Consider the following 12,236-nt stretch of genomic DNA (forward strand, 5'->3'; position numbering starts at 1 on the left):
CCCTGCTGATTTTGTACATTTGCCCACTGACAAAGACATGATCAGTCTATAATTTTAATGGTACGTTTATTTGAACAGTGAGAGACAGAATAACAACAACAAAAAACCAGAAAAACGCATGTCAAAAATGTTATAAATTGATTTGCATTTTAATGAGGGAAATAAGTATTTGACCCCTCTGCAAAACATGACTTAGTACTTGGTGGCAAAACCCTTGTTGGCAATCACAGAGGTCAGATGTTTCTTGTAGTTTGCTACCAGGTTTGCACACATCTCAGGAAGGATTTTGTTCCACTCCTCTTTGCAGATCTTCTCCAAGTCATTAAGGTTTTGAGGCTGACGTTTGGCAACTCGAACCTTCAGCTCCCTCCACAGATTTTCTATGGGATTAAGGTCTGGAGACTGGCTAGGCCACTCCAGGACCTTAATGTGCTTCTTCTTGAGCCACTCCTTTGTTGCCTTGGCCGTGTATTTTGGGTCATTGTCATGCTGGAATACCCATCCACGACCCATTTTCAATGCCCTGGCTGAGGGAAGGAGGTTCTCATCCAAGATTTGACGGTACATGGCCCCGTCCATCGTCCCTTTGATGCAGTGAAGTTGTCCTGTCCCCTTAGCAGAAAAACACCCCCAAAGCATAATGTTTCCACCTCCATGTTTGACGGTGGGGATGGTGTTCTTGGGGTCATAGACAGCATTCCTCCTCCTCCAAACACGGCGAGTTGAGTTGATGCCAAAGAGCTCTGTTTTGGTCTCATCTGACCACAACACTTTCACCCAGTTCTCCTCTGAATCATTCAGATGTTCATTGGCAAACTACAGACGGGCCTGTATATGTGCTTTCTTGAGCAGGGGGACCTTGCGGGCGCTGCAGGATTTCAGTCCTTCACGGCGTAGTGTGTTACCAATTGTTTTCTTGGTGACTATGGTCCAGGCTGCCTTGAGATCTTAGTCATTTAGCAGACGCTCTTATCCAGAGCGATTTACAGTTAGTGAGTGCATACATTTTTCATACCTTCTCACCAAGCTGCTTGGCGATGGTCTTGTAGCCCATTCCAGCCTTGTGTAGGTCTACAATATTGTCCCTGACATCCTTGGAGAGCTCTTTGGTCTTGGCCATGGTGGAGAGTTTGGAATCTGATTGATTGATTGCTTCTGTGGACAGGTGTATTCTATACAGGTAACAAGCCTAGATTAGGAGCACTCCCAATCTTTCTGATTGAGAGGGGGTCAAATACTTATTTCCCTCATTTTGCGTCTCCCGAGTGGCGCAGTGGTCTAAGGCACTGCATCGTCTGATAGCTGTGCCACTAAAGATCCTGGTTCGAGTCCAGGCTCTGTCGCACCCGGCCGCGACCGGAAGACCTATGAGCGGCGCACAATTGGTCCAGCGTCGTCCAAGGTAGTGGAGGGTTTGGCCGGCAGGGATGTGGGTTCGTTTCCCACGGGGGGCCAGTATGAAAAAAATAAAAAAATTTATGCATTCACTAACTGTAAGTCGCTCTGGATAAGAGTCTGCTAAATGACTAAAATGCTAATCAATTTAACATTTTTGACATGTGTTTTTCTGGATCTTTTTGTTGTTATTCTGTCTCTCACTGTTCAAATAAACCTACCATTAAAATTATAGACTGATAATTTCTTTGTCAGTGGGCAAACGTACTAAATCAGCAGGGGATCAAATACTTTTGTCCCTCACTGTACATGGAGTGGCTCGGATTTAGTTACAGAATAATACCAAAGATATAACTAAACCAAGATAGACCACAGCCCGTCGTTTCAAACGGGAACAAATTAGTCATAGTGGGCAGAACTAGCACGAGTTACCGAGATCCTATTGGTGCGTTCAAGCAAACATTTGCATATTTCCGTTAGGGAACGCCTACTTTGTGACCGGTGCGTGTGCAATAACTCAATTTGCCTTTGCACTCCTAAACAACGCAATTTATAAAAATATTGGCAAAGGGTTGATTCTACTAATCTTAGTTTTGGGAACTGAATACTGTATTGAGAAAATTAGCAGAATGTCGACCAAAATCCACCTCGTTCCATCTTCTCTCACTGCCGGCCACTGGGCTTCCTCTCAACACCATATACTATACAAACAAGAAACTAGCTTCCCTTTTTGGGGTGACGTAGACGAGCTAGCTGAACAGGAAGGATCTGCGTAAGCTTGGACGCGCGAGGTTCTACTTTAAACAAGGAAGCGAAATAGAATCCATCGTTCTAAATTGTGGTAGGCTGAAAAGGACAATAATTTTCGAGAACCAGTTACAGTAAAATAACATCTTGTTTCTATGTAATATTGACCCATTATTCCATATAAAACAGTTATGAGGTGAAAAGTTGTGTTTATACATTAAAGCCTGCTTGTGAAAAGCTGCCAATTTCACAGGAAGTTTACCCACAATATAGGGACATTGTAGTAAAAAATTAAGCCCTACCAGCTTCTGAAAAACAAAATGAGGTATAATATTCCAGAAACTATGAGGAAAGTTGACTTTTGATATGTGATTAAAGAGAGTGAAGTCTAAGACATTTAGACCGCCATCACAAACCCTGTTGGTGATAACATCTATTTTTATCTTATGTGGCTTGTTTTTCCATACGAAGTTGTACAATAGCCTATCTAAGGTACAGCAAGTGGATTTGGGGATGTCAATAGATGAAAAAAGATAGGATGCACTAGATAGCCCCTCAGCTTTCGATAAAAGCACTGTGGTATCTAAATAATGACGCTAATTTTGCTGTGAGAACAAGGAGTCCGCTTACACTGTACTTTGATTATAAAGGTTTATTTATATCACAAGATTTCAGCGTAAGTTTACAGACATCTGCAGGCATCTGGAGAACAACGACCCAAAATAATATGTTGTTCTGTCCTCCTTTGTCCCCACCAAGTATTTATAATCTTTACCATGATATGGGTGGTTTCCCCTAGAGACCAATCCCATGACTCCACACAACAGACTTCCTCTGTTCTAGATTGCCCCTATAAAACTGCTCCCCAGATGCTTCCCTAAGCTGAATCAACATCCTCCAAGATACCATTTGCAAACGTTAGCAAAGTCATAAATTCCTTAGACTCCACATATTTTCCCCCTTCGAGACTAATTAAGTCTCGAAAACAAAAAGAATAGGATTATGACAAATAACAATTTCTCTTATTGAGTATCTTTAACAATAAACCAAAAACACATTTTTCTATGGAGTGTAAATACATTTCTATGAAATATGAACAAATCTTTATGGAGTGTGAGAGCGAAAAACCTGTCTGGCAGCTTTCTTTCCAAATATCCATCAATCAATCAAGACAGTAAAATTCTCTCACGGCCCCTCTTCCCCAGGCAACCACCTAAGTACTCCAGATCAATTCTCCTGAGTGGCGCAGTGGTCTAAGGCACTGCATCGCAGGCTAACTGTGCCACTAGAGATCCTGGTTCGAATCCAGGCTCTGTCGCAGCCGGCCGCGACCGGGAGACTCATGGGCGGCGCACAATTGGCCCAGCGTCGTCCAGGGTAGGGGAGGGAATGGCCGGCAGGGATGTAGCTCAGTTGATAGAGCATGGCGTTTGCAACGCCAGGGTTGTGGGTTCGATTCCCACGGGGGGCCAGTATAAAAAAATATGTATTCACTAACTGTAAGTCGCTCTGGATAAGAGCGTCTGCTAAATGACTAAAATGTAAAATGTAAATGTAATTCATAAATCTTTATCAATGCATTTTAAACTATGATGCAATTTGAATACACATGAGAGCCTCAGCAAACAAAATACAAACAAAAATGTCCACATTCAGGCTGATCGACCCATCGGACCCTCCTGTGGATTCTCTCTATCCCTGCCTAGACCCAATATCCCTAAGCATCCACGAAATAAACAAAAACATCTGAGATCCCCACATGTACCCAATAACAGCAAATATCATTCTACAAAAATTAATACAGAAAGAATATGACACAAATTATGTATTACACATGCAAATATGTCTATATATCATTGCAGACACTGGAATGTAGTCCACTACACTTCATCTCCTCAGCAGTGTCGACTTCCAATGCAACGTCGATGATGGAATCTGAACATTTCCACACCTTCCTTGTTCCACTTCCTCCAGTCCATTCATATTGTCCCTTCATATTGTTCCCTCTACACATTCCCCCATATGCTTCTGGAAGAAAAGAAAAGACCAAACAGTATCTTTTGCAAAACAACACATTCAAATTAAAACATCAATATCAACTAAAAATGATATAATATGATATATAAAATGAATCACATGCCATTTCCCCCTTTGATTAATCACAAAATACTAAAATCACACTAATATTTAAAAACATTTTTAAAATGATCGGATATTCAAAATGGATATCTATCCATCAATACTCCATCCAGTCCCACTTGTTCATCTTCATCTAGATCAGTAACAGTTAACAACGGCATCTGAGTGTTTTCTCCAGGCATCACAACTCCAACCCATCTCAATATCATAGCCTTCGCAAAAGTCAATAACAAAGTACAAAAGCAAAACATCACACACAGCGCTATCAGAGCTGCTACTAAAATCTGAACTATCACTGCTCCCACTGGGCCTAACTGATCTTGCAACCAAGCCTTCGCTGACCATCCAGCTCCTTCAGATCTACCAAACGCATCCCTTATATTCTTCAATGCATCTATAACACTAGTGATATTATCGGAACTATCTGGCATCAAAGTATAACAATCATCCCCCGTCAAATTCATAGCCAAACATAAGCCACCTTGTTTTGCTAAAATATAGTCAAGAGCCATGTCATGTTTCAACAGTGTCAGTCTGTGACTTCTTTGAGTATTCGACAGAAGGTTAAACCCTCTTATCGTTTCATTTGCAAAACCCTGCAAAGTATAGGTAATATTATCAATGTGATCTGCCAAAAATGTTACACCATACCATGGAAAAAGTCCCAGTCCCCACTTCTCTCCTAGACTTATCCTCCAATGGTAGGCTTCCAGACTATGAAATTCCACCATGTCCCTTTTCACCCTATTTCCAAACCTAGACTCAGATTTATCTGTGTCCGGTGCTTCCCCTCTTTTAATGATAAAAACCTCATATGGAAGCTTCAACGTTGACATGTAACAACATCCTGTCCATCCATAGGGTAAGAATATATACGCTTTATCACCACAAACCCACCAAATATCTCTAAAATTCCCAATAGTCACATTACCAGGCAAAAGCTGATCTTTCACCATCAAAGTCCTGCTCTTCTTACTAACTGGAACATAAAAAGTTACATTATATTTCTCATTACTAACCTTATGTTCATGCTTACCCAAAGTCATCATATAATCATCACAATCTGATATTCCCATAAACATACCCTTTCCATCATTTGTTTTATTAGAACAAAAACAGCTTTTAGCCCTCACTGGTTTCACCTCCAATGCTTCAGGAATCGCTGTTAACTGATTTTCCTTCCCATCTAACAAATTCACATAGGGTAATTCATTTAACCAAGAACACTTAAACCTAGGCCTAAACAAATTTTTCGACAACGACATTATTGTATCTGTTAATGATTGTTGCTGATACAACAGCCATGATAAAGCATAAGATTGACACGTACTTGATAGAGGTTTAGCCACCGTCTCTAAGATAGAACCCCATGTGCCTGGTGCTGGAATTCTCAACAGGCATGGACCCTCAAGATTCCTCACTGATCTTACAGAATTAGTTAACTGCTGGAACCAAAGATTCCTACCTGCCCATCCATCTTTAATTTGCAAAACAGAAGAATCAAATCCATATGCCTTCCATTTAGTTTCTCTCTTCCCTAGCGAGTGGTATTGATCAGATACATCTTCTTGTCTTCCATTAAAATCAAAGAACTCATCCTGTACCTCCATGATAGTATTCTGCACTATTTCAGATGAATCTACATCATTCTCTACTACCATCTGCTCTCCTATTTCAACACTATCCTTACTACCATTGACAGCACTCTCCATCCGTATCATAAACTCCTGAGTCACTCTTGCTACATCCTTTAGTTTCAGAAAAGTTGTTGTTGGTGTCTGTGTCATATTTCCTACATTTGTTATTGCCGTCGTACCATTAATCTCTTTCAAAGTTACTATTAAAATAGTTGCTTTAGTTGATGTATTAACACTCTTAACTATTTCCAGTGGGAAAGTTACAGATATCCTCTGTGTATTATTTACTGTTGGAGTGGCTACTGTAATATACTTCTCCTGAACTCCTTTGGTGACTGTGGAAGCTTCAACAGACTTCAAATCTTCCATCATAAGTGTCACCTTACGAGTTACATAGCCTTTTAACCAATAATTCTTAGCCGGAACAAATTTTAATGCTTGCACTAAATAAGTACACATATATTCTCCCTGATCTTTCCATGTAACATTACGCAAAATAAGTGAGCAATCACTCATAACCCTCTTCCACTTCATATCATTGTACAAAATATACTTCCTTTGACTAGGGGGCACAGCTTCTACTTCTGGTCCTGATAACAACACTTCTTCTCCATAATTATCTCTCCATGTGGGAGGAACGTCACCACCCCCACTCCATCTCTCACATCTACAAGGAAGATGAGCTGTACCACCCATCCTAACCCTAATGACAGTCTTTTCCTCTAAAATTGGTGCTGGAGCGATTGGCTCCCTTGTAATCAAATGTGATACATTTATAGCTTTAATAACTGTCAATGTTGAAAGAGTTGAATTGCTTCTCACTGTTGTTATAATAGGCTGAAGTGTTGATGTCATTGTTGTTGATTCATCCATTCTCCCTAAAGCTTTGAACTCTTTACTTGTATTTCCATCTATCACCACTAGTGTCACTACATTAACTCTCAGTCCCAACTCTAATCCCTCACTTTCAAACTGTTGATTATATAAAATACATTTATAATCACCTTGATCTTCCTGCTGGGAATTGTAAATATAGATACTGCAATCAGCCTCAATCTTCATTCTTCTCTTATCATTCAGCAACGCATACTTTCTCAATGCAACTGCTCCTAACAGATCTAAACTCCTGCCATATCTATCTTCCCACTGAACTCTACATTTCCCTTCACCACTGTTCTCTCTCGTGCACTTACATTGAAGCTGAGCTGACTGTCCCAGAGTTACTTCAACCCTAGTTTTCGTAATGTTTTGGTCTGACTTTTCTCCTAACTGGTCTGGGCCTTCTTTGTCTAACCAAATCACCAGCTTCTCCTGTAACAGAATTGCCCTTGGTGATCTCCGCTGCTTCACATTCCACTGAAAGATTCCCTGTTTCCAGCATCTCCTCCCTCCACAAAGTGAGTAGTCTTCTTGTTCATGCCGCCGCGGGGTGTGGACAGCTTGAAGGGCCACAGGAAGTTGTTGGCAGGCTTGAAGTTATTTCCGACTGTGTAGATCTCGTGTATCAGGTCCTCCACACAGATGATGCTGTATTTACCCAGGGCCTTCTCGACCAGGGCGTTGTCTGTGAGGGCGATGCGCTGCTTGGTCATCCTGCCGTGGCCACGCTTGTAGATCAGCTCGCGCACAGACTTCAGGTTGGGGTACCCCCAAGCGATGTAGGGCTCGGCGATCCTCAGCATGTTGACGGAAGCCTTGTTCAGTTTGACGAACACTCCGATGAAGATCTGACGCAGACGCAGGAGCTGGAGAACCTTGCGAACCTTGGGGCTGACGCCGTTGATACCCCTGATCCTGATGACGAAGGCCAACTTGGGCTCAGCTGGGACGTAGAAGTTCCCAACCTTGCGGGCCGTCCGCCCCATGCGGATCTCACACCTGTACATCTCCCTGTACTCCTTGTGGTACTTCTCAGCCCTCTTGTTTTCTTTGCCTGTCAGAAACATATGTGGACAACTTTTTATGAAAATTGGCCATATATGTAACGTACGCTCTCATTTCATCTTCCAAAAGAGCCAAGCTTGGACCCTTTCCGCTTGTTCGCAAACAAGGCGTAGGCATCCTTCTTCCTGTTACCAATTCATGGGGTTTCATACGTAGATCACGCAACTCACTTGAGCGACACACCATTAATGCTAAAAGAAGCGCCGCTATCCAGTTTAGACAAAACATCTCTATACACTATTAAAAACTCCTCCCTGTAGGCTCATGATATTCTAATAGTTAGTAAACGTTCTCTTTTTATAGAGAGTCATAACATTTTTTAACCTTAACGTCCTTCCAGGGGGCTCACATATAGTTAACAACCACCAACGTTCTCACCCACGGAGACTCACAAGATCTCCAACACAAATCCCATCCCAACATGAGTCGACACACAGCTCAGACACAACAGAGACGTCTCCACTCCACAATTTTTTTCTCTCCCACACACACACACACATACACAGTTTAAGAGGCATTTCCCATTCCTATGGACCCCTAAGGCAGTATGCTACCTCCATTGCGCCGTATTTTTCATTGTTCCTAAATTTATGCCACCACGAGTTCGCGGACATTCAATGAGCGGTTACATCAAACATATAGTTCGTCAACCATAAGTTGAGCGGTAACTTGCAACCGAATATATATATATATATATATATATATATATATATATATATATATATATATATATATATATATATATATATATATATATATATATATATATATATATATATATATATATATACCACAACCCCAAGTCCCCGGGACTTACCTAAATTCACCTAATGCGCTTTTAGGATTTTCGGCCCATCCTAATGATCGCCTCGTTTGAGGGCTTCCATAGATTCGCAATGTCCTAATTTGTATACATTTTCCTTGGCCTTATTCCTTCATTCTATTCTTCAATAGTTATAGACACTCCCCCCTGTTTGCGTTGTTACCAGCGCAAACAAATTTAGAATTTTAGAACGGACTCCTATCCCACAGCAAATAACAGCAAAATTGCACATAAGTCTTTTAAACGGTACATTTCTCCAGAGCACACACCCTCATAAGCAAGCGAACCGACCAGCGCACAAAAATTGAGAAATCTCATCTTATGAGCCGGCGTCTTGAGCGGGAGTCACTTCGCAGCTCATGAATGGAACACTGGAGAGACGCATCACGCCCCAAATGTTCCTCGTCGCCATTCTGTGGTATCTAAATAATGACGCTAATTTTGCTGTGAGAACAAGGAGTCCGCTTACACTGTACTTTGATTATAAAGGTTTATTTATATCACAAGATTTCAGCGTAAGTTTACAGACATCTGCAGGCATCTGGAGAACAACGACCCAAAATAATATGTTGTTCTGTCCTCCTTTGTCCCCACCAAGTATTTATAATCTTTACCATGATATGGGTGGTTTCCCCTAGAGACCAATCCCATGACTCCACACAACAGACTTCCTCTGTTCTAGATTGCCCCTATAAAACTGCTCCCCAGATGCTTCCCTAAGCTGAATCAACATCCTCCAAGATACCATTTGCAAACGTTAGCAAAGTCATAAATTCCTTAGACACCACAGCACCCTCCCTTGAAGACTTAAACAGCAAGTCAGTTATGAACAAATTCTTATTTACAATCACAGCCTACACCGGCCAAAACCGGACGACGCTGGGCCAATTGTGCGCCGCCCAATCACGGCTGGTTGTGATACAGCCTGGAATCGAACCAGGGGGTCTGAAGTGACGCCTCAAGCACTTAGATACAGTGCCTTAGACCACTGCGCCACTCGGGAGCCCAAGCTCATTCACAGCCTTAAGATTGTTTGTGATCTTTACACCGAGGAAGATTACAGTATCTTTTTCAGAGATGTTACAATCTGCTGGATTGACAGCTCCTTTCAGAACAAACATCTCACATTTGGAAAGATTTAATACCAAACCTGAGATTTTGGAGAACTGCTTCACAATATCCAATGCTAATCTAGCTTGTGACACATTTTTCAAAAAAAGTGAGGTGTCGTCTGCCAGTTGGGATATCTTGATCTCTCTGGCCTGGAATGTAATGCCTTCAAATTGACTTTGATAAACTCATGAGCATAAGGTTTGAGAAACAAACAAAAAAAAGAAAAGGTGAGATTGGACAACCTTGTCGTATTCCTTTGTAAATGTTAAACCTTGAGGATGTTCCATGACAGAGTTTGATACAGCTATTGCCACCATTATACAGAGTTCTAATAGCATCAACAACAAAAACTACCAAACTTCAAATGCTTAAGACAATCAAAGATAAAATTGTGACTTACGGTATCAAATGGTTTCTGAAAATCCAAAAATAAGATAACAGGGGAGTCATCCAATAGATCACAATACTCAATCCAAAAAAAGATTTAAAAAAAAAAAATGACAACAAAAAAATAATGTGGTAGGCGGTTTTAGCCATGTCATCGTGGTTGACATGGATGATAGTTCTGATGGTATGGGTGGGGATGATGAAAGGCATGGACCTGGATGGGCTGTGGTGAAAAGGAAAAAGAATGGCCCTGCCATAAGCACTGCTGACATCAAATCAAATTCTATTTGTCACATGCGCCGGTGTAAACCTTACCGTGTAAACCTTACCATGAAATGCTTACTTACAAGCCCTTAACCACCAATGCAGTTCAAGAAATAGAGTTAAGAAAATATTTACTAAATAAACTAAAGTAGAAAATAAAATAAATTAAAAAGTAACACAAAATAACAATAACGAGGCTATATACAAGGGGTACCGGTACATTTTAGTCATTTAGCAGATGCTCTTATCCAGAGCGACTTACAGTTAGTGAGTGCATACATTTTCATACTGGCCCCCCGTGGGAAACGAACCCACAACCCTGGCGTTGCAAGCGCCATGCTCTACCAACTGAGCTACACTGGCCGGTACTTAGTCAAAGTGCGGGGGTACAGGTTAGTCGAGGTAATTTGTACATGTGGGTAGGGGTAAAGTGACCATGCATACATAATAAACAGCGAGTTGCAGCACTGTAAAAACAAAGGAAGGGGGGGGGTGTCAATGTAAATAGTCTGGGTGGCCATTTGATTACTTGTTCAGCATGGCTTGTCTTGTCTTATGGCTTGGGGGTAGAAGCTGTTATGGAGCCTTTTGGTCCTAGACTTGGTGCTCCGGTACCGCTTGCCGTGCGGTAGCAGAGAGAACAGTCTATGACTTGGGTGACTGGAGTCTTTGACAATTTTTTGGGCCTTCCTCTGACACGGCCTAGTATATAGGTCCTGGATGGCAGGCAGCTTGGCCCCAGTGATGTACTGGGCCATACGCACTACCCTCTGTAGCGCCTTTTTGCACAAGATGACGCCGACAGATAGGGCAGCTCTGCTTCTAACTCCTTAGCAACTTTGCAGTATTTTGTTTTTTTGTGTGTTATTTCTTACATTATTAGCTCCAAATTTATTTTTGATATTACATACAGCCAGAAATAACTTTTGGATATCAGAGCGGCGGTAACTCACCAGCATTACAACCAGGAATACGACTTTCCCGAATTGGATCCTTTGTTCGTACCACCCAGGGCAATTGAACTGATTCCAGAGGCTGATCCTAAACACCACTGGCGGAAAAGAGGTATTCGGAGTGGACTTCTAGTCCGACTCAGGAGGCGCGCACACCATCCACCGCTTCCGAGTATATTACTCGCTAATGTTCAGTCTCTGGATAAAAAGTAGACGAGCTCTGAAACTGAAAGCGCGAACCACCGCAGTTAACCATGGCAAGGTGACTGGGAATATGGCCAAATACAAACAGTGTAGTTATTCCCCCTGTAAGGCAATCAAACAGGCAAAACGTCAGTATAGAGACAAAGTGGAGTCGCAATTCAACGGCTCAGACACGAGACGTATGTGGCAGGGTCTACAGACAATCACGGACTACAAAGGGAAAACCAGCCACGTCACGGACACCAACGTCTTGCTTCCGGACAAACTAAACATCTTCTTCGCACGCTTTGAGGATAACACAGTGCCAGCGACACAGCCTGCTACCAAGGACTGTGGGCTCTCCTTCTCTGTGGCCGACGTGAGTAAGACATTTATTTATTTAATCCATTTTAGAATAAGGCTGTAACGTAACAAAATGTGAAAAAAGGGTCTGAATACTTTCCGAAGGCACTTTATGTGGGAATGTAATGTAATTAATGATTCTAACGTTGGACGTGATCATTTCCCGATTTGTGTACCATGAACTTTGATGTTACTATTCCAGATAGGGTACCATTCAGAAGATGGCGCTTTCATAAAGCAGACTGGGTGATCATTAGTTAAAGTCTGTTGGATAGTTGTCTTTGGAGA

The 12,236-nt window shown here is 41.8% G+C and overlaps 1 protein-coding gene across 1 annotated transcript; it reads right to left on the reverse strand.

Annotated features, from left to right (window-relative positions):
* Window positions 1–7,264: 7,264 nt before the first annotated feature.
* On the reverse strand, window positions 7,265–7,864 carry LOC311108137 (large ribosomal subunit protein uL30-like; the record flags this gene model as incomplete). The annotated part of the gene is made up of 1 exon (XM_084150771.1): window positions 7,265–7,864. The coding sequence occupies one exon, from the start codon at window positions 7,862–7,864 to the stop codon at window positions 7,265–7,267; it is 600 nt and encodes a 199-aa protein (XP_084006897.1).
* Window positions 7,865–12,236: the final 4,372 nt, after the last annotated feature.

This window comes from Coregonus lavaretus (assembly GCF_964263955.1).
Source record: "Coregonus lavaretus genome assembly, chromosome: 33".
In the NCBI taxonomy this organism is placed as follows: Eukaryota; Metazoa; Chordata; class Actinopteri; order Salmoniformes; family Salmonidae; genus Coregonus; species Coregonus lavaretus.